Below are 26,951 nucleotides of genomic sequence, written 5' to 3'. Positions count from 1 at the left end.
TTGGTCTACACAGTCGATGACATAAGACAAGCCACGCTGACATCTGTTATTATTGTGAGAAGACACTATAAATTCTGAAACTACCCAAAACCAAATGGAAAATAAAGGGAAAACACAACAGGAATAAAGGCCTCTTAGCAACTGGGCAATAAAAAGCCAAAATGGAAAGTATAAAGCAGCTACTTGCAAACAAGGAGCTCGCACTTTATCTGCCAAGACTAAAAGACTAACCTCAGGAAGGCATGCCAGGGGAAAGAAAAAGAAATCTATACAGGGGCAATAGCTCTGTGTCTGAGACCATTAGTAAGTATAGGCTGCAACAGGTTATTAAGCAGCTTGGCTTTGAAAAAAAAAAAAAAAATGTTTTTCAAGCCTCCAAAAACTGCAGGCTGAAATCTGACCATGACTCTGCTTAGTATAAAATACCAGAACTCCTCCTTCTTGAACTAAAAGCTATGTCTTTGAATAATTGCAATTAAAAGAAGACAAGTGGTAGCTAAACCTATGGCAGTGAATTTCAGCAAGAAGCTGTGGAATGCACTTTGTATTGCTACTTGGTCAAAGGGGGAGCACTCACATTGCTTGTTTGGAGAGAACGGGTGTGGGGAAGTCTGCCTGTGCCTCCTCTCTGAAGTGGTTGTATTTGGAGTATGAAAGTCTCATCTCTGGAGGACTGGAGGGGAAAAGCACAGAAGCCACATCCCATGGAATTTCAGCTGACTGGGAAGCAGAAGCCAGACCTGTTCTAGTTCTGTAACCTGTTTGAGGGGCCAAAAAGAACAAAGACATAGAGAAACAACAACCAAGCTATCCTTCCGAAATTCATCAATGCCTTATTGATACCCTCTCCTTGGGCAACTTGACCAGCATATCATCTTTGTCCTGTCTTTGCCAGGAGCAAGGACACAGAGCCCGTTGCTTTCTCTGTGTTCCAGCCCATGCTATCTGGATGGGAGAGGTTGAATCCTTGTTCCATACCTCCCTGCTATTTTCAAGCCTTCTAAAGTGATTAATAATCGTTATTCATGGCCCACGGGGAAAAATAAAAAAAATAAAAAATAAGTTGGAAGAGAAGAGATAGGGGAAAAGATTGAGGGAAGGAGGTTGTCTGAGCTGTTGACTTTGTTGTTATAGCAGAAATGAAAAAGCTTGAGCTCTTAGCACTCAAATTTCCAAGAAACACATGACGTTAGAGACGCAGTCTGTGCTCATCAGCCCTTGCTTAAATATTTTCTTTGGCTCCATGACTGTCCCTGGCCTGAGCTCCTAGCGCCGTGATGTCACTGTAAGAAGCCAACACCAGAGCCCTGGTAGGAGTGGTGGTCATCATACTGGCTTTCTGGCACTGCCCCGGGTTAGTCATCAGCTGCCCGTTATCACAATAACATGTCCACAGGGAACAGGCCAGCTTTTGGTTCTAACATTCTTATTTCCCTCATAAATGAGAGGAACTCTCATTTATTTGCTCTTTAAGAAAGAATCCGAAAGGACTCTGAAAGAGTTTAAAAATTGTGGGCACAACCCAGGCTGGAATAGGTGGGAAACAAACAGCTCTGAATTCAAAGACCAAACTCATTAGTAACTTGTTATTCCTGTAAGGTGGGACATCATCAGTGCTGAGTCTTACTTAAAGGACAAGCAAAAAATCATTCACCTCCCTCCCTTAAAATAGGAGGGCAACCAGGAAGAGCAAAGTGAAATATCCCGATATCTTACACACACACAATGCAAGGCCAGGTATGTAGACTGGCAGTCATATAAGCATTGAAATAAAAGGCTGGATTTCTTAAACATCTCAGGGTGCTAAGGACGGAAAGACTGGGCCCGAGGGTGGCACTTCAGAAACTCAGGCCTAGTTGCTGGGTGTTCACAGCACCAGAATACCTGGCCCCACTTCACTAACGCTCACACTATTTGGAAGTATCTCCTCTTCCCTTGGGGAAGGTCTGACCAACAGACTAAGTCAGCCCAAGTCTGCTGAGGAGAGGATGGCTCACAGAAGGTGGCACAACCGCAGGCTGATCTCCAGAGAAGCAGCCGCACAGGTGGTGACAAACAGAGCTTCTGTCCCCTGTGTAGGGCTCCTCTGCACAACCGGCTGGTAAGGGGTGTCTCAATGTTTCTGGACAACTTTGTTCCAACACTGGGATGACACACTGAATTTACCTCAAAGACAAGGCCAGAACAACTCTTGACCTTTGAACAGCCTGTGATAGTGCATGTATGTGCACCAGCACATTTCTAGATCAGAGCTACAAAGCCCTTCTCCACACCTCTCGTCCCCCCTTCTGCCCTCCACTCCCTGTGGCGTAAATCTTTGCAGAAACTCAGCATAGCAGCCATAAACACCACTATTTCTTCCACGGTACGCGTTCAAGCTGGCCTGAGAACAGAATTTAAAATATAATTTGAAAAGCAAGCAAAATATTCTTAAACACAGACCATAAAGAGACAAAAGTCTGGCCCCTGGCACAGCTGGAAACTGCACTGCAGTTACTGCCAGGTGAGGTCAGCAATTTAATGTTTCAGTGGTGAAGGGGAGGAAAGAGCAACCCTATGCCAAGCTCATTCAAGTACCACCTGGGCTGTCTAAGTGATTTCCAGTATCTTCCAGCCTCTAACCTTTAGCCTGCCTTTTACACCAGCTCTACCACAGCATAGAGTGTTCCTTGTCACCAAGTCCTCCTCTTGCTCTCTTATAATGGAAAACAGCTGTGACAGGCATGTCCCAAACAAAGCCTTACACATTCCTGGTGGAACTGCCTCCTCACCGCCAAAACCCCCAGACTTTATATTTACTACAGAAAATTCAAAAAGACAACCACTTTTCCTCCTCCAAGCTGTAATTTCCTCCCTGACAGGCCTGTCAAATTTAAGATTTCATGTGCTATTCTTATCTTGAATCCCTGCTTACCCCCTGCCCCACAGCTTAGGAAAGCTGACATCCCTCCAGCACCATGAACATTGCTATAAGTAGCTTCTGTGGAGCAGAGCAGTACATTCTTCCTTCTCTAAAAAAACACCACAGAGGGTGGTTTGAAGTAGAGATAGGAAAATCACTGCAGAGCAACAAGAATCCAACTGAACTTCACTACAACTTCTCACCAGGTGGAATCCTGATTAAAACAGGCAGGTGATGAACAGCTCTCCTCTGTTTCACTTTTAATCCAATTTTCTGACAGAAACTATTATGGCAAAATTCAGAGAGAAGGTCTGGGCATGTGATATTTCAGGTCCAGTTTTGCAAACTGGAGAAGTCTGGGTGATTGCGTTTAGGTTTCAGTACAGAAGAAAGTGCTGCGTACCTACTGAACAGAAGGCTGGCGAGAATTTTACCCCTCCAGTTTGGCTATGAAAGTCAAGTCGTGACATGGCCCTTGTTGGCACAAAAACAATTTAATTCATTTTGGTGGACTGCACTCTGAGGAACCTGGGACAACAGAAATTGATTTGAACCACTCTACCAACCCCAAAAATCTATCATGTGCGATTTTTGCTACTCAAAGGAAAAAAACAACCATGTGCAAGCCACTGACATACTGAGTGATTTCAGGCACCAGCAGCACATTTCAATGCACCCTCTTGTAATGTGGTGACTTTCAGAGCTGCTTAGGGATTTCTTTTTTTTTTTCCTTCTCAGAAAATATTAGTTCCTGCAACGCTGACGTCCTGCCTGCCTTTTTGCTGCTCAATTCTCCTCCCACCCAGCAATCTCTATTTCAAGAGCAACCTGAGCTACCGGCAGCCAGAGCTAGGGAAAAGGAGTGGTGACCAGGCAGGGAGAATATACTGGCACTATACTTTCTTTCCTGACAATTTTTTCTCCAGTTTTCTGAGCTCCAGGCCAGCAACATAAGTTATCAAAATTTGTTCTAACATTATAAAGAGAACTGAGGGAGAATGTGAAAGCAAGGCCAAGCAAAGGAGGGTCAAAAGGAAGGCTCTTCTCCCACAAGACCTTTCTTTACTGAGGACACTACTTTAATAACTAGGACGTACTAAGACTATCTCAAGGCTTGCTCTCCTGCAAGCTAGCTTCAGGTACTAACTTCCTTAACAGTGGAATTCTTGTGGCTTAGAAAGACAAGCTTTCTGTCAGCCTGACAGCCAAAGAACAAGTTTTCATGCATTTTAACCCCTACCTTGCTCTCCTTCTCAGCCCAGCAGCATTGCTGCATGGGCAGCATGCTAGACCAACTGCCTTCCTGGAGAAGATGAGCACACAAATAGAAGCAGGCCTCCAGGATTTCTCCTTTTGCTCCACCTACAGCAATATTTGGCTGTCCTGTCCATCTCACCTGCTAAGCTGGAAAGGCTACAAAAAGGCTGACATTTCTTCCCCTTACTTTAAAGGTCATGAATTTTATGCAAACAATGGTTTTCACAAAGGAAATATTAGATCTATTGTCACCTCTGTAGGCAACGCTGATTCAATGCACAGAAACAGGTGGCTTAGACGCGAGGGCCTCATCTGTGACTAAAAAGCCTGAAGGTGTGTAAGGAACCCCATCCTTTCTGGTCTGCTTTGAAAATGGCTTCAGTGATTTAGGTCAAAGGAGGAAAAAAAAAAAAACCCTACCACCACATCTCTTTTCAGAGTCATCAGCTAGGCCTTTGCCTTTTCCTCTCTAGAGATTCATTGGCTCTGTCTCTCCATCCAAGTACATCATAAGGACCGCTGTATAGGTCAGACTGAAGGTTTACCTCGCCTCTTTCTCCCTCCAGACAGAAGCCTGTTGGGATTTCTGTGGTTTACAGGAATCAGAGGAAGCATGAGACAGATTGTGTATGGAACAATCCCTCCCCTGCCACACCCTCCTTACTCCTGATGATCAGCAAATCACTCCTGTATCCCACAAAGGTCATTCTCACCGGAGTACCCAGAGGCCATAGCAGCAAATACCAGTGTCCGTGGGACTTGCTAGAACTTGTACTCACAGCTATATTTTGAGCAGGTAAGGCCACCTCAGCCCCATCTGCAAGCATCTCGAAGTTCACCTCCCACGGGGGTTCTCGGCCAATTTAGTGCAGTGGATTGGCGAGCCTGTTAGCAGAAGTCCCCAGAGTAATAGTTTGTGAATACTTCCTCCTACCTATCCCTCCCAACTGATTTTCATGACTAACATCAAAATCTGATACTTAGACTTCTCCAATATGAGGGTGTGCATAACTATATATGAAGTTTTAATACCACAGCACATGGAGTCAGCTCATTTCTGGCCTAAAACAAATCTACCAATAAGATGGGATCAGGACAACCCATTTTGCATGGGCAGGGAAATGCCATCTCCTGCTCACTTGACCTCTGGCTGGAGCATTTGCTGCAGCCACAAGCAATCTGCCTACTCCAGTGCCTCTGAGCCACCAGGTGGGTGGCCTTAGAGAACAACTGAGTCAGAGCTTGTTTCTAGCCACCAGTTGACAATCAAAGCCAATCTCAGCAAAATCTACATAGGATGCAGTGGTCAACATTTGGCCTGTGATTTCCTGTGTTACACATAATTATATTACCCTTAATATAGAGGTAGGGCCACCGTATGTTTTTCACATCCCCCTACTTATATCATCACCAGCACCCAGCTGTGCTCTACAGAAGATTCCCAGTAACTTTCCTGAGGTCAGATATGTAGAATAAGTAGTATGAGGAGGAGGAACAAAGCCCTTTCATTATTTTTATAAATATAGCATTTATTTCAATTAAACCAGACACGTAATATTACTGAAACAGAATGTTGAGGGACTGCAAAGAGCTCAGAATAAAGGTTTAGTACAGCAGCACCCTCCAGATATGACCAAGGTGAAAGAAGTGACAAGTGAGCAAGCCTGTATAAGGATGATGTGGACACATTTACATAGTACAGGTGCAGCCATATTCCCCAGCCCTCCTGATTTCCCAGCACCAGGCATATGTACCAAGCAGGTTTCTACTACACACAGTAGGGAAGGCAAAAATCCTTTCTCAAATTACATGCTGTCCCCTTCCCACAAGCGATTACTTCAGCAGCTGAAGTCTGTGGTTAATTAGTGCAGGAAACTGCAGCATCTCACCCCGTTTCAGCAGGAAATTTGTGGCATTGCAGAAAGGCAGGAGCAGCTGCTGCTGTATTTTAAAGAAAGCATGCAGGACACTTCTCTGCAGGAAAGAAGTTATAGAATGGGGCAAGGAATAGTCACAACTTCTATAAATGACAAAGGTTTGGTTGCTCCAAACTGTAATCACAGCAGACCTCGTGATTTTTTCATTACCCTCATAAATTACCCAGTGAGAAACCTCCTTCCTAAAACCTTGTAAAATCCCATAAAATATATGTCGTGTTGTTCCAACCACTGTGAAGTGTCCTGCACAGAATGCTGGCACTTCCATCCTCCAGAGCAGCCCATAACAGTTAAACCTGCAGGTCACTTTGGTCCCACTAAAACCCTGCAGAGCCATCCTTACAACATTTGGGCCAGAGCTGAGACAGCAGCTTTCCAGCTTTTGAAATCAATATTTTAGAAGTATGCATGTAAGAGTGAGTGATAAAACACACACACCATTTGCAGGAATGAAAAGGGGAAAGAAGAGGCTGTTTTGCTTCTCTGAATGACTGCTATGCAGCTTTTTTCAGCTGCAAGAACTCACTTCTACAAAGCACCAAAGGTTATTTAATCACAGTCAATGCCATTAAATCAGGCCACACTAGGAAGAGAGGCAAGAGATGGCAATAGCCTGTGCTGGATACCTTTTGTAACTGCAGTAGTTTTAGCTCATTCAGCTTTATAACCTTACCCAGCACGTACAGGCGCGCACACATGCAATACCTTCAGCAAAACCTGTGCCTTTCTGGTCAACGGTGGCCATCCTCAGGGTACAGCAGCACCTGGAAAGGTTGCAGAGAGCAGGAGAGCCAAACCCAGGTCCTCCGAGAAATTTACCCTCCATCTCCCTCTGGTGGCTCGGTGCAGCACTGTGACACCGAGCCCGAGGTTGGCAGAAGGCGGCAGGTTAGCATCCAGCTCTCCAAACAGCAGCTCAAGCTCCAAGGCACTGGCTCCTGACAGCAAACAGGGATTTAAGCGAATCATATGCAACTTAACTCAATTTTCAACATTACGGCCTCCCTAAGACTTCAAGAAATCATGAATTTCCAATGAAAATATATAAATATAAAATTAGATTTTTACTTGCCTTTAGGGATCACATCTCCCAGCAATTCTCCTTAAGCTTTAAGGTGGAAAAGTTTGACCCTGAAATGATCACCCCATTTGTTTAGCTGGATGGAACTGTTCAGGTGAAATACCACATACAATGCGAGAACTGGCAGACTAGTTTGACTGGGGCCAAGCATTTAATTGTTACTTTCTGTTGTGGAAACAGCAATCAAAGTGGATGAAAGGTTCTCAGACTACTCTGGCAGAGACAATAATCTTGAATTCTCAAAGTTCAGGTAATCAAATCCCCAGATGCCACCTAACCTTCCAGGAGCACATTCTTATTCCCTGGCACTAATCAATTGATTAAATTTAGCTAGCTTCATGAAGACAAGCTTCTGGGTTTTGTTCCTGAAAAATAAATAAATAAATAAATGTAAAAGTAGAGAACTACAAAGCAAACTGTTGGTTAAACATATCTTGTGATACAGAGTTTTGGTGCCCTCAGTGAAGACACAGTACTGATTCCAGTGATCCCTACCTGCAGGATAAGTGTCTACTGAACTGTGTCTTTCGTGATGCAAAGAAAAGTGTGAAGTCCTACAATACAGGTGAGACAGAAAAAAAATCCACTTATTCAAAAAGGGGACTAACTTCCCTGAAGGAAAGGGTCACGACTTGGACCAAACCACAAACTGAACAGGAGCCCAGAGTGCAAACCAATTGTTATAATTTGTCTAGAAAAGGTCAATCTTATTCTAGGACCACAGGAGCAGTACACATTTGGTACTAGAAAAGAAGCATATAGGTCTGTGCAAACATAAGTGATAAGGAGGACGTGGAGAACATTTGCTATTTCTCACGATGCAAGAGCTAACGGGGAGGGAGGGAGCAGTGGTTAAACTGCCAGACAAACACATCTGAGACAAGCTGTGGGAAATATGTTTTTTGTGTGGATAGCACGTAAATTGAGGAACTCAGTGTCACCAGATGCTTTGAAGATTAACCATAAAATTTGTCTAACTTCTTTTTCAACCAATTAGCCCATCAGGGCCTATTAAACATGATGATGCAGATGCAACCTCCAGTTCAGGAAGTTTTTAAACCACTGATTGCTGAAAGCAGAGACAGACATATGGATTAAGTATAGTAGGATCCTTATATTTTCCCTATTCATAACTGAGTAGCATGAGACATCTTACAGTGCACTGAACTGTCCTGTATGGCTGGCTGTTAGGGTATTTTTCTACCATTGCAGATTTCATCTATACCTTAGCAGAGTTTTAATCTCTTCTAGGCCTCATGCTTACCCAAAATGCAAGCTAGTTAAAGGAAAATGAGTAATATTGATAGTTTAGGAATTACAATCAACAACAACAAAAAGTTAGAAAGAACATACTTGTTTTGCCTCACACAGGAAAGAATTGAGGAATATATGGCAAAATATCTTAAATATATAAAAAAATGAAATTAAAGAATATGGTTTAAGTTTTCTCCACCTGAAAAAAAAAAATGAAATTCTGAATTTATTATAAGCAAAATTTCAGTTAATCAGTGCAATAAAATTTCATAACTGTAATGTTAGTTAAGCATTATTGTAGGCAACTTCACTTAGACTGTGGAATCATCTTCATGTAGGATCCAGGAACAGGTTTAGACAATTCATCAAAATTACTAGATATTCTATACGAGATGGCCTAGGTATGCCTAACGCTGCCTTTGTACAAAGGAAGAACTGCATTCGTTTACTAAGTTTTTTTTCTGCCTGCATGTCTAGGACACCCAAGGATTCAAGATGCCAAGAACAAAACCAGTGAAGACAAAAGAGTGCAAAGTGGGGACCAGTCAATACACAAGGGGAGTCAGAGTTTCCCCCAGAGGACAACCTCTGAGTATTTCTAATACCTCTCTGGGTATTTCTAAAGCCTTGCAAGAATATCCAAAACAAACGTTATAGCCTATTTTAGAAAGGCTCAGTAGCAAAAGTGGAGGGAAAGCTATATCTGAAGATAAGTAGCTCTGAAAAAAAGCAGAATGGAAGCAACCCTCTTTCCAGGGAAAGAGAGTTTCTTTTCTTTACGTCCCACGTTCACTGTCACACCTCCACAACTCAAAACCCTGCAGCTTCCCCGTTTCATGCCCACCAGACAGGAAATAATGCCTTGCAGCCAGTCACAGCTATGCATAGCACCAGCTGGCCAGCCCACATCATGCTGCTTGGCAAAACAGATGCTAGGACACTGTAACAGCTGAGCTTTGCTGGTCTCGTCCTCAGTAAGGGCACCAGTCTGTGTTTCTCTCTTCTACCTACTCAGGTCTTTCATTAGATTTATAGGTGCTTTACTATTGAGGCAGAAAGACCTCTGCCTAATTTGTCGTCACTGATGACTAGGAAATAACTGATTCAGGTGATGAGTGGTTCACCCACTGGTTTCAATGGGCCGTATCTTTCCTTTAGCCTGCTGAATAGAAGATTAAGAGATGACTTAACAACAGTCTAGATACACCTGTGTTTCATAAGAGGGCCTTCTCTTACCACTGACACAAACATAATAAGCTCAAGTGACCTCATACTGAAATCCTGACTAGAAACATAGCACACCTTTCTAACGTGGACCTTTACTAACCTTGTAACCTAGCTTTAAAGAGCTGCAGGTTCTCACCCACTGGCCATTCTTGAATCAAAGCTAGATGATTTTCTAGAAGACATCTCATACAGGCTTGTGTTACGCAGTCAACAAGGCCTAACACGCTCATCTCACTGCTTCTCAGGGCTCTTCCTTCCTCTGCCCCTTCAGCTGAGCTTCTGCCTAATTACAGAGGGCACAGTGCTTGTGGCTGGGCCTGCTTTTCACACAGGCATCCCATTATATCTGTGACCTTATTAATGATACAGACTCAACAAAAGTAGCATGGCACCTGTCCTGTTGCAGGACATTTTAGGTCATTTCTCACTTACTCTAATATTTTGTTCTTCAAAGAAAAGTGCAACAGACTCACCCAGACATGCCTCATGTCCTCCAACAGCCTCCACTTCCCCAGCATCACAAACAGCTTGTTTCTGGCACAGTTTTCTTCCCCAGGCTGGCAACTGTGGTGCTTACAGCTAACAATCTATTAGCTATAATTAAACAGCAGGTGCTGCCTCAGGAATCAGCTGCTCTAATCTGTTGTAGCAAAATGGTGAAAACATCCTCCATTTGGGAGATTTGAGTCAGATGGCGCGCAGACCATGGGTTAGAGGAGAACAGATGAAATTACGGAGTGATCTTCAGTAGATCCAGTCGTATAGCTGCATTAAGCTGCAGGCCTTGATCCAGTGTGCAGAATACAGAATTAAGTCTAAATAACCTCCAACAGCAATGGGCCAGACCAGTAGCGTTTGCTGTCCTAAAGCATGGATTCCCCCCTGCTAAAATGAGAGCTTGGCTCTGCCTGAGCCCTTGGCAAGTGACAGTCTGTGGGCATGACAGGTAAAGTACAGTAGAGAGCAGGCAAGGAAATTTGTTTGGGGCAGACTCAAGGCATGCCAGGCCCAGAAACCTTGTCATGTCCCCTTCCCTCTGCCAAGTCACCACGTGAGACCGAGCTCCACATCGATCCCTCCTCATTCAGAAAGGAAGATCTCAAAAACTGCCCACGTGCCTTTGGCAATAATGCTCTAACCTCTTGCAATAAAAACAAAATGATAGGCAGCTTTAGTCACCGACAGCTGTAAACACAGCCCCTCTCACCACTGCTACACTCACTTAATTGTATCATCCTGCCCCCTCAGAGCACACACACTGCCTGCTCATTGAGCACGGGAAGGATGTGGTTCACCAAGAACCATTTTCCAAATTCATCCCAATTGCTCAATTAATTATCCTTTAGCTTTGACATGAGGAACTAGTTTCTACCTTCTGCAGCAGGTCTATTTTTAGTAAAGCATCCATTTTCTCTGTTTTGTTATCCTTTACTGTGTTAGTCCTGCCCATACAACAAATCTGGCATTGATCGCTTGTGGTAGACAAATATTTTGGCTTAGGCTATAAAAGAGGCAACAGGAGGAGTGTAGAGAAAAGGAATCTGAATAACCAGAAAGAGTATCGCTGTAAATCAGAGTTCCCACAGAGAAAGCAAACCTAATAGAAAGAAATCAAAAAAAAAAAAAAAGTATTAGTACGTAGAAGCGAGTAAGTGTTTGTGACTGTGCAACCACATAAGTGACAAACATCCCTCAACCTCTGCCCGTGCAAATTCAGGTTAGTAAAATATATGTGCATATGAAGGGAGGCTTCAGTTTTGGCTAGTGTTCATAGTGTGGCAAAGACAACCCTGCACACTACACAAGATCATCCCTTCCTACCAAACTATGGACCTAGATCAACAGGAGAGACAAGACTTATGGATCATTTTGTAGGCACTTCATATCCTCACAATGATTTCAGACTGTGAACAGCTGCCAGAAAAGGGATTGATCTTATCAGAGATCTCACCTCTGTGCTAATTGCTTTCCTGCCTGATTGAAACAAAAATAAGCACTAGGGGTACTAATGGGACCCAGACACTGTATTCAAGAAAACACTGCTTGAATGTTGGTCCTGCTACTTGCACAGCAAAAAAGGGAGAAGTCAAAAGGAGATGTCCTCCTTGTCAACATTCATCCAGCTTGTAATGACACTAACACCTGAAGTGATTTGAAGCGAATGGCTTTAAGGCACAATCCAGCTCTTCTTGTTACCTGCAAGGTGTCACTCTCCATGGGTAACACCTGGTGCCACGTGGCTGCTGCTGCACCCCTACCCCCACCAAGAGCCTTTCAGGAACTGTGTTGTGCAGTCTCAGCCTCTTAATTCCATGTTCTGTCCCTCACCCAGGTCCTCAAAGCACACCCTCTTTCCTTAAAAGAGGCTCTGCACATGAATCCAGAGCTAGACTAACATCCTCTGGTGCTTACCTGATATCTGTTCTGTGGCTGAAGGATACAAGTGAGGAAGCAGCACAAACACCCAGCCTGTGAGTGCAAGGTTTTTAGAAGGAAAAGGCCTCCCAAAATCATGCAAACCAAAGAAAGCCTGAAACTTAACGTGTTTTTTTTTTTGGACTCAGGACAGCAAGGAGCAGACTTGGCTCTGGCTGAAGATGTCACTAATGCTATATAGGTTCTGTTACAGACTGAGGAACCTATAGCAGAGTGAGAGCCAAAGACACAGGCACCAGGAAAGACTGAGGAGACAAAATAAGAGTACAAATTCTTCACAAACCACTTATCGTTGCGTACATACGCGCCTACCACATTTATTCTTCAGTCATGATTTTGATTCGTGCTAGTCCTGAATGTTATCTCCTGCCACAGTGTGTGCATGAAAGGAAAGTAATCCTCATGGGATCTGGAATTCTTGTATTCCTGACTCCCCGCTTCTCAGGACCACCAAAAGAAACAACTGCTTGCAGCCAGGCCAGGTGCTGGAACAGCTTGGACTGAGATCCACTGCCCAGTGGAGACACAGTTTAGCAGCAGCAGAACCTGGACATCAGCCGGTGCCCCAGACTTTTAACCTTTCCACTAACTCAGTCTTTCTGTCATCTTGACCACAGTCCTTGCAGAACAAACGCTTCAGCGTGTCCTTGGCTGTGATGAAAGGCCGGGGATCAAGGGACGTGCACTCAGCCCATGGGATGGCTTCTGCGGCCTCCTGCCAGATCTCTGTCTGCAGGCAGCATTTCACCAAGGGGATGTGTGAAAAGCAAGGCCGTTAGGATGTGTGTGGGCATGAGGCAGACTGGGGAGGAATCTCCCATCTAGAGAACAGAGGAGTTTAAACCAAACCAGGAACAGAAAATGAGTATCAGAGATGTCTATGATCAGTCCAAATACACAAGCTGTCTACAGCTGTGGATATGTCTCTTGCAAGAGATGAATACAAAGCAGAGAGGGAAAGGAAATCCTGTAGAAAAAAAAAAACATTTATCTTAATGATAGGCTCCACAAGAGTTTTCAAGCAAGCAGCACAGTTCGGGAGACAAATTATCAACCAAAGCACAGCTTCCAGGACTGCTGTCGGTAGCTCGGAGGAACAGCAGGGGAAGATTATTAGGCTCCACCTAGAAGCCTGCCCCAGAGCCTCAGGCCAAACGCTACATGCCATCCACTCCCCTAGGTGCGGCCGAAGCCGCCAGCATCACCGCACCCTCGCCAGCTCTGTGAAAGGTTGCCGTGTGCTGGAGGAGCCCTTTTCCCATCCTCCTCGTCTGCAGAGCCAAGCAAACAAACAAACAAAATATCCAAGATAATGCCAGCAGATTTTTTTCCTCTGGATTCCCATCTTCCCAGGCACGGAAGTACCAATTCAGCACCTTTCCCCCTCACTTTAAAGGGAGAAAGATTGATCTGTTTGGGATTCTGCCAAGAAGATCTCAAGCTAGACTTAGCTTAGACTTTTAGGTCCTGTTTTTCCCCCATCTGTAAAACACAGGTAGCAAAACATCTCATTCCTCCACACCCTTTCTGTCTGGCCAGAGCATACATCCTGCAGTTGAGATCTGGTTATGGTCTTTGTGAAGACTTGAGGAGGCTATGGGTTCACAGTGGAGCTGAGTTTAACCCAAACTGCCTAAGAAAGCAAAAGATATCTCTTTTCACATTAAGGTTTGCATTACTCTTGTTCACAAGGAGCAGCACCTATGCAGAGCTACTGCTGCGGTACCACCCGCTCACACTGTGCAATCCTCCCCAGGAGGATGAGGGTAAAACTCTGGAAACAAAGCCCCCACCCCTCCCTGTGCTAATCGGCATATCTCAGGGAGGCAGAGGCTCGAGTCTTTGCTTCCTCCATAGGCACCACACCTAAAATATAATTTATTTTTCAGAAGGTGGGGGATTTTTTCATTTTTTCCCCATTTTAGCCTTTTGCAAGGGTGTGGAAAGTGAATAATTCCAACTGAGCATTCCTTACCTAACAAACTCACAGTTTGCTTCTTAATTAGGAATTTAATAAATGCAACTTAATTATCTCTTAACACGATTACTTTATTAATGCCCACGGCCATAGCCCTTTAGGGCTCTTGATCTTGTCAGATCTCAAAAACTAGGCTGAGTCAACACTTGAATAAACAGCTGCCAATAAAATACCTGGTGCTGCCAGAGGTGGCATTTGCATTTCACTAGATGATTCCCTTCCCAGCCCGAGCTCTGTATCTTCATCCAGTGCCAGTGGGAGGCAAAGCTTTGCTCTTGGAAGCTCCATTTCTGTGTCAGATGAAAAGTGACAGAACTGACCATTTTTGATGCAGTTCGCAGCAGGCAAAATTTTAGAAGCCTGCTGGCCATGCCCCAATCCAGCTGGAGTAATTATAGTTCCCTTTCCATACTTGAAGGGAACTTCAGTTTTCACCGGGAACCAGTTTTCTCCACTTCTGAAGAGCTGTTGTGCAATGCTGCCATATACTGTTAAGACCTGTCTACACGACAGACTCCTGGAAACTTTTTAGGTACCTGAAGTACCTATAAAATGCTCCTTGGCCATCTGTTACCTTTATGGCTGTTAGCATGTATTAGAAGAGAAGCATGTATGAACAACTCTTTTTAAGGCCACCTAATCATTTCTGTTCTCAAGTGGCTTTTTTCAGTTGTAGGCAACTTCATTAAACTTTAACCTTTTCAGCTGGAATTCTCCCCTTCTGGTTTCTGCCTAATATTTTTGGAAAGTTTGGTTCAGATGTTTTTCAGTTTTAAGGCAGTGAATAGGCAGGGAAAAATACAACTGCTGCCATCATTTAAATGTTAAAATAAATTTTCTGTCAACTCATCTTGAGCAATCCTGTTCTTCAGCAAGAGGAGAGAACTTTTAAAGTTGGCTCAGCCATGCACGTGTTAGTTTTCCAGTGAAAACACATCTCAAAATAGCTGAAACACATCAATGCCTACTGAGCTAACCTACCCAGGATCCGCTACTTAAAATCCAGGAACAAATCCAGAGATGAGTCTCTCAGGCATTAATGTCTCAATAGCAGTAATGGTGATGGAGGTCGTGACACTTCAGTGCTAGAAAAGACTTTTTCAGAGCCTGTTCTTCAGGGCAAAGGAAGGCAGTTTAAAGGAAAGGTTGCATCCAACGTCAGACAAGAGAAAGATAGTGGGAAAGAACAGCCTATTCCTGGGAGAAGGAGGTACAGCTCACCCCCACGTTTGCAGAGCAAGGTGACGTTCCTTTCTTCAGCTCCACAAAGAATATCTGTCCACTCGGATGGGTTTCACCTGGTCACAGAGCAACTGGGTCTGAGAGGAGTGAGGTATTGTGAACCTCTGTAGGGAAATTATCGAGGTGGTTGTTGGATCATCCCAAACCAGGAACAGGAAAAGGCAGTAATAGGGTAGAGCAATATTTAGCCTTCCACACAGAGAGCTCAGAGGGCCAAAGCACTTCTGAGCAATGACTTCAGAGTGACAGAGAAAACAGGAGTGGAGCAAGGGAACACCAAGTGCCTCTCCTTGGACCCCACTTCCAGGACGCAATTTGATGGGAGAGGTCAGTGCTCTGATTCAGGCTGCTCACTTTGGCTACCATGCTCCTCACTCAGCGCTAATGATCCCCCTGGGGCCAGTTCAGCTGTAATGCACATCCATGAAATGAACCAACTCCAATTAATTTTAAAGATTTTTTTGGTTGAAACAGTAAAAAACAAGCAACACCCTCCTACCCCAAACAAACCATGCTGTTAATTTTGCACAGAGCACAACAGAGGATGCAGTAACCCCTGGGAACAAATGCCTGATGAAGTGACACCTAAAACTGGATCTACAGGTGACACTGCTGTTGTGGCATGAAGCAGCAAGATCAGCAGAAGGTTCTTATCATCCAGGCAGCAGAAGAAGAGTCGATATCAGACAACAAAAGGTCCTTTTTCTTGCCCTGGCTACTCACACCCCAGACCAAGCTAAAAATTGATTTTTATGAAAATTTGCATGTTCTGAGACTTTCTGCTCAGAAGACCATCTCTGCTCTGTCCATTCAAGGCACGCTGACCCTCGGTGCTGCATTCCCTCTCCTGTGATTCAAAATAGCCAGTGTTTCTTACATGCAAAACAACTGCAGCCCTGTGCACATTTTCTCCTGGCCTGCCACAAAATGAAGGCGTGTTTCCTGGCAGCCAGCTTGTTGCTCTTCCAAACCACTCTGAGTGGTCTGTTCAGTGTCACAGCCAATGCAGCCTGCTGCGGAGCAGCACACTGAGGAAATGTCCTGGAACAGTTTTATTTGGAGCTGACATCTTTGATGGTGAGCTGATGCTTTGTGGAAAGCTTCGAAGCAGGACTAATGCTGCCTCTAGAGCACGGCAGCTTCTGTTCTCTCCCCTCCCTGCTGCAGATCGTTCTTCTTGTACAAAAACAGCAGAAGCCATATTGTGAGGGGAGGATGGGGGGAGAAATAATCCGGAAACCAGAGGCCCAGCCACTTCTCTGGATTTCACCACTATCATGCTCTACATCTTTAAGTTAGTTGCCATTTCTCTCTGTGCATTCTCTTTCTACCTCAAATCTGTCTGCTCTGTACCAGTCACGAGCTTTTCAACCCATGGGCAGCAGCATCTCAAAATATGCAAGCCTCCAGTCCAATGCAGGGAGCATGGCTAAAATATTTAAATGCAATCAAAGATCAACTAACAAAAGTCACGTTGTATAGGAGAGGTTTGGTCAACTTCTCTCATTCTTATGCACTTGAAGGCTAAATACTTTGTGGTACATCCACAGTTGTTCCTGTGTCAGTTATCCTGGACAGTGTAATTCTAAGGAAGCATCTCTTGTTTTTCTATCCCAAGATCTTAATAAAAGTACCTTTGACCTTTGGGAGGCAGCCACAGGAGGATGGAAAATGGATCCCACTGGTAAGGTGTCCTGGAGCACGGGCAGCAAGGCTGGCACTCGTCACACATTTCCAGGCACCTGCCCTACAGGAAGCCAGCAGTGCCACTAACACAATCTGTTAGAAGGCTGCAGAGGCCAAGTGACTCTCTGGCCCTGGCTCCAACCTGACCAAGCCAATGGGGTGAGCTCCTCTGGCTTCAAGTGGCCTGCATTCCCTCTGTGACTGTATCACGAGACACAGCTCACTGGTGGCATTTTCAGGCACACCTAAATCTTGCTGCAATGCCATGCACCACATCCTGGCAAGTGATCCATCAGTTTCACCAGAGCACTTGATCACTCTGCACTGCAGCTGGGATGAATAAGGTGCAGCCCTGCTCCCACCCATCCCACTGCTCTGCTTTTCCAGCTACCTATGCTCATTGCCTCCAAGCAGTCTCACAGGCAAGAGGAGTACCTGGTGCTCTCGATCAGCCCATGCTCTCTGCTTATGCCTCCATACCCTCAGATCAGATGAGCTACGTGGCTGTATAAATGCTCTAAGAAGAAGATGAAGGAATATCCCTCCTCTTGGGCAATGGCACTGGTGTATTGTGCCCCTATAGATGCACGCCCCCTCACCACAACGTTCTGCCAGGCTTTGTCGTTGTCTTGCCACCAGCCAGGTTGTCTGCAAAAAGCACTCTTCCTTTGAGTGCAAAGTACAATGGACACGGAGCTCAGTAAGAAATGTGAGGGACCCATCTCCTTTACCTCCTGCTCTCTATTTTTACTGCAGTCTGCAGAGCAGGCCCACTTTCGACCATTCCTTGACTCTGGTGAACGCAGCTGCAAGACCCGGAGCGCGAAGTGCTTTTCTCTGCCTGCTGAGCTGCCACCCGTCACAAAAGCCAGCAACAGCCCCCTCGGCTCATTTTCAGTTCTCCTAGCCCTTTCTCTTCTGAGCCAACAAGAGAAACCCACTCCTGACACCAAACCAACCTTCCACTTCAGCTGCTTGCACAGGCAGCTTACTCAGAGAGCGACACTGAGGGCAGGCCCCAGTTAAGGCCCCACGAGCTTTGAATCACTGGCCACACAGGGAAGAAGTGTTTGTCTGGCCCCAGTAACACAGTATCAGCCCAGAGTCCTCATTAGCATGGACTTCCTCTCAAGACACCCATTTTTCCTTAAGTTCAGCTGGCTCAAGAATAGGTGGTGCTGTAGCACATCTACGTAGTCTCAGACTAATGGACCCCCAGTGACCTGCCTAGCCACCTCAGCCTCAATTTGCTGCACAGTCTGCTCTGCCTGTCCCACAATCCTTCCCCAGCTCTGCCAGTGCTGTGCAAAGCTGGCTGTAAGAGGCTCCACTCTAAGGCAAAAGTCTCTTTTGAAGCCTCCTTAGAGAAGAGAAAAACAAACACTGAGGGGAATCTGTACTGGAAAGAAGCCTTCAGCAACACTGCAAAGGGAAAAGGAAAGGGAAAGGAAAGGGAAAGGAAAGGGAAAGGGAAAGGGAAAGGGAAGGGAAGGGAAGGGAAGGGAAGGGAAGGGAAGGGAAGGGAAAAGAAAAGAAAAAAAGAAAAGAAAAAAGAAAAGAAAAGAAAAAAGAAGAAAAGAAAAGAAAAGAAAAGAAAAGAAAAGAAAAGAAAAGAAAAGAAAAGAAAAGAAAAGAAAAGAAAAGAAAAGAAAAGAAAAGAGAAAAGAAAAGAAAAGAAAAGAAAAGAAAAGAAAAGAAAAGAAAAGAAAAAAGAAAAGAAAAGAAAAGAAGAGAAAAGAAAAGAAAAGAAGAGAAAAGAAAAGAAAAGAAAAGAAAAGAAAAGAAAAGAAAAGAAAAGAAAAAAGAAAAGAAAAGAAAAGAAAAGAAAAGAAAAGAAAAGAAAAGAAAAGAAAAGAAAAGAAAAGAAAAGAAAAAAGAAGAGAAGAGAAGAGAAGAGAAGAGAAGAGAAGAGAAGAGAAGAGAAGAGAAGAGAAGAGAAGAGAAGAGAAGAGAAGAGAAGAGAAGAGAAGAGAAGAGAAGAGAAGAGAAAAAAAGGTGAGATGATTTGAAAGTCCTCTTCCCCGGAGCTAGTCCTGTCTCCTGCACAGGGACTGGTTTACCTCTCTGGAGTGTGATAACCCTGAGGAACCAATGATGCCCATGCTCCTACGACCTCCTCTCTCCCAGGGCCTGTGGGTGGCCTAAGCCAAAGGTTACACGGAAATAATTTTCATGTTGTCGGAGGCTAAAATTGTCTATGTAAATATTACAGGGGTAGGTTAACAATGCAGACTGAATCCCCGCCCAACCCACACAGTATCACAAGGCAGGCAGGTCAGTTCCAGCCCAGGTTTCAATTAAAGAGAACTTTGTGGTTAAAACTGTCCCTGCCTGCTTTTCTTTTAGGTTTAAAGCTCTACAATGCAGCTGCTTTTAGTGCAAGTTTATTATTAGTCTCATCTGTGTTACGACCTCTTCAGCTCACTGGAATGACCAGGAAACCCACTGAGAAAACAAACAGCACAAGGCAGCCCCAAAAAAAGGTATATGATATATAGGTATATCCTTTGATAAGCACTCTTTAGGTTTAATTAGCAGTAGTAAAGGGGTTTGCGAGTGTAATAAAAGCTCAGAATAAGGATTACCCCCTCCTGTGGCACCTTGCTGGTCAGTTTGGGCAGGAAATGGCAAGACATGAAGGACTTGAGCCAAACAGATTCAGAGATGTGGAAGAGACATCTCACACATGGTGTTTTTTTTTTTTTTTTTTGTTGTTGTTGTTGTTGTTGTTGTTGTTGTTTTTTTATATATATAAAACAAGAGGTCTGTGTTGGCAACAGGTGAAGCATATACACTTCAAAGCTGTTGTGGGATGACAACTCCTAGACCAACACGTGCACATGTGAACGCAGCATATGCTGTGGGGTAGGAAGGAACAGCCATAGGGTATCCACACAACCTAGTGAGGGGATGAGGCAGTCCCACCTTGCAGCTGCAGTGCTCTGTCTGTAGTGAGAAGCAATCAGAAAGAGCCTTAAAGCTGAGCTAGGAAAAGGACAATTTGATGAAGCGAACCTTTACACAGTCCTGTGGCCAGAAATGGGCTCTATGACCCTGCTACATGGAACAAAGCAAAGCCCACTATTTACAGCTAGCAACGCAAGTCAGCCAGGGAGCAACATCTCTTCAGCACTAACATCAGGTACCTCACAGAATGCTTCAGTTCTGGGAATTAATTTCCTCTGCAGACAGTTGTGTACAAATGCACGCAGAGGTGTGTTTCTCTTTCATCTGACCAGCAATCTTGTATACCCTGAAGTATGAAGGATAATAGCCCCATACAGTTAAGAAAATACTATTCTTCATGGGAATGCCTGGTCATTTTTTTTTCCTTTAACATGCACACAGTTCTCTCCAGCTAATCTGATTTCTTCGTTGTTCACTGTCTCTTTGCAAAAGAGTTACTAAATCATCCCATTCATCCTTAGGATTTTTCCTGTGCCACATTAGCCTTCATGGTTTTGAACTCCTATGGGGCTGCTGCTCCTTCCCTTGGGAGATGATTACAGTCTGACAGCTCTCACTAAGAGCCTGACATTTTCCAGAATTCCCTGCTGGTTAACAAAACTGCAAACACTCAAAGAAAAGGACACTCTGCTCAGCCCCACACATGCTGATGGCAGAGCTGAGGCTTATGGCTGGAAAAACACATGGGTTGTCCCAGTGCGAGCAACGTGCATGTGCTGCCCATGTGGAGCCCTCCATCCCTTTCAGCCACTGCTCCCCTGCCTGCTTTGGTTCACATGCATGTGGTTTTAAACTGATGAGCTCATCTTTTGAAAAAGCTTTATGTTTGGCTACAAACAGACCCCAGGGCTGCGTGTGATCTAGGAGTGGCATGGAGGCTGTGTTAATGAGGCTCACCATTTCCTTCAAAAAGGGATGCTCACTGCATGTCACAGACTGCTCAGGGACCTAATTGCTCTCTCATACAGAGTCTCTCCACTTTCAGAAACAGAAAGGAAGGTGCAAATATTTTGCAGAAATTTCCAAGGCAGTGCTGGACTACAGGAACCTGCATGACCACCTGTGAGAATTATTCTTTGAGGAACTAAGAGCTACCTTGAGATCAACTGCCCATGTCCTTATGGGAGACTTCAACTTGCCAGACATCAACTGGAATTACCACACGGCCAACACAAACAGGTCCAGGAGGTTCCTAAAGCACCTCGATGATAACCTCTTGGTGCAGGCGCTAAGGGAGCCACCAAAGGTGCCCTCCTAGATCAGTTGCTGGAGAACAGAGAGGGTCTTGTGGGGAACGTGGTAATTGGAGCGGCCATCTTGGTCATAGTGACCATGAAGTCGTTGAGTTTAAAATTTTTGGTGACAGAAGGAAAACTGCCACCAAAACTTCAGCCCTGGATATGGGGAGAGCAGACTTCAGGCTGCTCAGGGAACTAGTAAGCAAGGTCCCTTGGGAAACTGCTTTTGAAGGCGTTGACGTCCATCAGTGCCGGTCAGTCTTTAAGCACTGCCTCCTAAAAGTACAGGATCAGGCAATTCCAAAATATCGGAAGTCAAGCAGGTGGTGCAGAAGGCCGGCCTGGCTGACCAGGGATCTTCAGCTGAAGCTTAGGCAGAAAAAGAAAGTGTACGGCTGCTGGAAGCAGGGTCAGGCAACGTGGAAGGAATACAGGGATGCTGTTCACATTTGTAGGGAGAAAATTCATGCGGCCAAAGCCCAATTAGAGTTGAAGCTGGCCAGGTCTGTGGGAGACAATAAAAAGGTTTTTTTTTTTAATATGTGAACAGAAAAAGCAGGACCAAAGAAAACAGAGGTCCGTTACTTGATGGGAAAGGTCACCTCACAGACAAGGACATAGGCAAAGCAGAGACATTTAATGCCTTCTTTGCCTCTGTCTTCAACGCTGATGATGGGCTTCGGGACCTGAGGTGCCCTGAGCTGGAGGACCGTGATGGAATGATAAACTCCCAACTGACCCTGAACATGTGCGGGATTTGCTGCTCCACCTGGATCCATACAAGTCCTTGGGTCCGGACAGGATTCATCGCAGAGTGCTTAGAGAAATCGCTGACGTCATCGCGGGATCTCTCTCAATTATTTTTCAACGGTCTTGGGAATCTGGAGAAGTCCCAGTAGACTGGAAGCTGGCAAATTTTCAAGAAGGGCAAGAAAGAAGACCCTGGTAATTACAGGCCTGTCAGTCTCACGTCTGTGCCTGGTAAAATTACGGAGAAGATGATCCTTGAAGTTATTGAAGCGCACCTGGGGGACAATGCAGTCATTGGTCCCAGCCAACATGGGTTCACGAGGGGTAGGTCCTGTTTGCCTAACTTGATTTCCTTTTATGATAAGATTGCCCATCTAGTCGATCAAGGGAAAGCAGCTGATGTGATCTTTTTGGATTTCAGTAAAGCTTTTGACACAGTTTCCCATAGGATTCTACTGAACAAAATGTCCAGCATACAGCTAAACAAAAACATCATACGATTGGTGAGCAATTGGCTGACGGGCAGGGCTCAAAGGGCTGTGGTAAATGTGGCCACATCAGGCTGGCGGACAGTCACTATTGGGGTCCCCCAAGGCTCCATTTTAGGGCCAGTCCTCTTCAATGTTTTTATAAATAATTTGGATGTAGGACTAGAAGGTGTTTTGAGCAAATTTGCTGATGACACTAAACTTGGAGGAGTTGTTGACTCTGTTGAGGGTGGAAAGGCCTTGCAGAGAGATCTGGACAGATTGGAGAGCTGGGTGATCACCAACTGCATGAAGTTTAACAAGAGCAAGTGCCGGGTCCTGCACCTGGGACGGGGCAACCCTGGCTATACGTACAGACTGGGCGACGAGACCCTGGAGAGCAGCCCCGCAGAGAGGGATCTGGGGGTTGTGGTTGACAGCAAGTTGAATATGAGCCAGCAGTGTGCCCTGGCAGCCAGGAAGGCCAGCCATATCCTGGGGTGCATCAAGCACGGCATTGCTAGTCAGTTGAGGGATGTGATTGTCCCGCTCTGCTCTGCACTGTGCAGCCTCACCTTGAGTACTGTGTGCAGTTCTGGGCACCACAGTACAAAAAAGGACGTGAAACTATTAGCAAGTGTCCAGAGGAGGGCTACGAAGATGGTGAAGGGCCTAGAGGGGAAGACGTATGAGGAGCGGCTGAGGTCACTGGGCCTGTTCAGCCTGGAAAAGACGAGGCTGAAGGGAGACCTCATCACGGTCTACAGCTTCCTCACGAGGTGGAGTGGAGGGGCAGGGGCCGATCTATTCTCTTTAGTGACCAGCGATAGGACCCGCAGGAATGGTGTCAAGCTGCGACAGGGCAGGTTCAGGCTAGACATCAGGAAGAGGTTTTTCACTGAGAGGGTTGTCGCACCCTGTAACAGGCTCCCCAGGGACGTAGTCATGGCACCAGGCCTGTCGGAGTTGAAGAAGTGTTTGGACTGCTCAATTAGTCACATGGTCTGAATTTTTGGGTAGACTTGTGTGGTGCCAGGAGATGGACTCGATGATCCATGTGGGTCCCTTCCAACTTGGGATATTCTATGATCCTACACTAGAATTTGGTTAAATCTTGACTTTCTTTTTCTTCCCACCCAGCCATGAATGTGAACATGACCTCTAAACGTGAGCCTTTTCAGGCTGACTCAGTCTCTCCCCCTTTCTTCTCTATTCCTTAGTCTTACAGGAGTTATGCTGGAATATTTAACAGTGTTTACACTCACAAGCTTGGATTTTGCAATTTCATCTGCTTCCACTGAAGAAGAGGAACCACTTACCCAAGTCCATGACCCTCAAACTAGCATAATTGGTTTCACTTGTCTCAGCTTGAAGGGGTTAAAACATTTATCCACTTTACACGAAGACAAGTTATTTGTTTGCTTTTTCAAACAGACTGCACACTCCTGTCCAAATAGTTTTTTTGTTTGTTTGTTTGTTTTTTATTGAGAGCAGCAGGATGTTGGGCAAGTTCTGTGCACGAGCAAAGGATTTCTCCTGCAAACCTACTTCATAATTCAAACATGATTCCAGCCAAGGCACAAGCTGAGCATCACCCAAGGCTAACCAGGAAGTCCAAGATCAAGCAGAGACTTTTTTTTTCCCAGACCTTTGGGGTTTCCCTGCCAGAGGGAGGCTGAACAGGCGAGCTCCAGAAGAGCTGCACCGCAGCACAGCCTGCTGGCACGTCTCAGCCAAAGCAGGAGTGATCTCAACACGATCAAACCTAAAAACAGCACAGAAAAACAAGATCTTAAGAAATATGAATGCAGTGAAGGATAATGGCCTGCTACACATTCTTGAACCACAGCTGGACTATGACATTTTGACACAGGCTGGACAATTAAGCTGAACAGCGTAAGAGTGGTTATAGATTAGGTTTGTCAGGGCCGAAGACATGAAACCACAAGGAAAACAGCCCAAAATGCTGTAGAGCAGACACCAGCTTTGCCAAAATGTCAAAGCAGAGGCCTAACCCCAAACGACCTAGGCCTTCTAGCAGATAGGAATCATTCTAGCTCTAGGTTTTCCTGTTGCAGAGCCTGCTTTTTTTCTAGAAAAGCATGAACTTACAAGTCCGTATTTTGTGCAATATGAAAGTATTTGCTTTTGAACCCACGGGCCAATTTCAGTCAAGTGCAACAAAGATAATGAAGTTTCATGAGACTTAGAGGCTGTGGAAAAGAGACAAGTAGAGTTGCCTTGGTCAAGGGAGATGCTGTAATATGAACTTGTCTTTACTGCATACCAGAGAACCCACAGTGGAAAAAGTCCTTAGAAATGCTTCAGTAGGGCAGGGCTGGCTCAGGTTTCTTTCTTTGATGCCAGAAACTCGCAACCACCAGACAAATCCAGAGAAACCAATTCCACAGATACCTCTGTTTCCAGAGCTCCCCACGTGTCTTCCGACTACCTATGTTAGCTGTTTTAACGATAATGCATGAGAGTTCTGCTTATGCTCCCCAACTCTGGACACCACATGGCATATTACAAACACACATTTTCAGTCTATGAGTTCTTCATTCCTATTTTTCCATGTTTCAGTATTCCATTATTTCCTTTATTCTCCGCTGTCTAGAGCATCATACTTCTAATACAGGCAATTAAGTAATAGGGAGATGGCATTTAGAATTAATCAAACCTAAATTTAATTCCAGGATATTCCTGTGTTTCATTAAGAAAGAGGCCATGCAACAGGTTGAAACCAAATGTGGATCAGATATAGTATGCTTCACAGCAGCACTGTTGTTTTTGGCAGTGCCTTGGCAGATGTCTTCTAGATAACTTAGTAGGACCCCGTCTATTGTTATACCATGAATTCAGCAAGCAAACTTTCAAAAGGCGTTGTATTTCCTTGTTTAGCGTACTAGCTTCTTACTGCAGCACCGTACCGAGAAAATGGAATTGTTTTTGCCACCATTTGCAGACTCAAAACCAAAACAAGCAAAGCCATGCTGGGAGGCAGGCTTTCACCCACACAGAAACAAAAAGTTTGAGGTAGAAATTACCAAGCAACTGGTTGCTGCTGGTGGCCTCCAACCTAAAAAGAGACAGCAGAGAAGAAGCTCTAATTCTTTCTGACCTGCACATCAAGCCACGGCTAGAGCAGAGCCCTTGGGAAGGCAGCATGGACAGCCCAGCTTCTACAGTCCCACTGCCCTCCTGCTGAGTAGCTAAATGCAAAAGCATTACAGAATGAGCAAAGCTGCCAAATCTTTAAAATTGGTCTCAATATACAAACCAGAAAATACACCTTGACTTTTGGAGGCCAGGCTGCAACCTAATATTTTTAATGCATGAACTGAGCATGTATCACAAAACCCTTGGGATGCAAAGAAAAACCTAGTTGCCCTTTCTCCAGCTGGCACCACACTTGGAGTATCATTATGGTACATATGGCGATCTCTACCTTGTTGCAAAATTGCACTGAGGCAAGACGTGATCTAGCACTCAAACTTACGCTAAAAACCTCAGTTTCTGACGAGACATTAATTCACAGCTGGAAGTGCCGTAACTCAAACAAGAACAAAAAAGACAAGCTGTGCCAGTATCTGAAGAGGAGACTGAGATGTAAACACACACAGGGCTGTGGGAACTGCAATAAGCTTCTGATGAGTACTTATCTTCCTGTAAGAACCTGTTAAGAAGCCACAAAGATTTTTATGGTAGCGGTTTCTTTTAGCTATGATGCAGTTGTAACATTCTCATTCCATCCATGAGAAACTCCCTAGGACTATTGTAAATACAGTTGTAACCCAATTCCAACTCTCATAATTATATTATATATTCTTAAATTATCCCTGAAGGGTTTTTTTTGTTTGTTTTTTAATAAACAAACCCTAGAAAGTCTGTTTTTAGAAAACTGTTTTCAGAGTCTAAAGTAATGGCCCCTTCCTCTCCTTTCCAGCTCTCTCAGATAAATCAGTACAGGGCTCTAATATCTCTTTACTAATATTTCTCTAAAGAGGAGAACAAAAATCTAATGCAACTTTAAAAGCTTCTGCTCCACTCCACAGAATCCAGCATCCAACTTTTGGTCTTCCTCTATGAAGAAATCCACAGAGACCAAAAGAAATAAGGCCAGTTGGTGCAAAGTTCATTCAAAAAAATCCTGTTTCTTACAAGCCTGATGATCAGTTTGCCCTGGTGGAAATGGCTCAGGACATTTAAAAAAAAAAAGATTACTACAGAGCACTAGATAATAGCTGCAACAGCAGCTCCTTATGCAGGAAGGCACTTCTTAAGGAGAATTCACTTACACTGTGAGAAATTAAAACAGAAGGCACTACTGCCTGGATTCAGCCTACCTCAATGCATGGCTCTATTTGAGAAGCCCAAATGAGGAGAAAAAGTAGAGAACTGAATCCAAGGTAACACCCAACTCCTTACCTGGGAGACAGCAGGGAGCTGAGAGCTCTTATCTCAGTATCTGGAGCACAGCACAGACCACAAGCTTAGCTCTGTGGTTAGTGACTCACCTGCTTAAGTCA

General features: G+C 44.7%; 1 protein-coding gene across 1 annotated transcript in view; it reads right to left on the bottom strand.

Moving 5' to 3' along the window:
• Window positions 1-7,016, bottom strand: part of LRP5 (LDL receptor related protein 5) — a 166,668-nt gene extending 159,652 nt beyond the window's left edge. Inside the window, 1 exon segment of the mRNA XM_040558299.1 lies at window positions 6,802-7,016. Coding sequence (XP_040414233.1) covers window positions 6,802-6,922 — 121 coding nt within the window. The 5' untranslated portion in view covers window positions 6,923-7,016.
• Between the last annotated feature and the right edge of the window lie 19,935 nt (window positions 7,017-26,951).

Source organism: Cygnus olor, chromosome 5 (genome assembly GCF_009769625.2).
Source record: "Cygnus olor isolate bCygOlo1 chromosome 5, bCygOlo1.pri.v2, whole genome shotgun sequence".
Taxonomy (NCBI): Eukaryota; Metazoa; Chordata; class Aves; order Anseriformes; family Anatidae; genus Cygnus; species Cygnus olor.
This window is presented reverse-complemented; position numbering and strand designations above follow the sequence as displayed.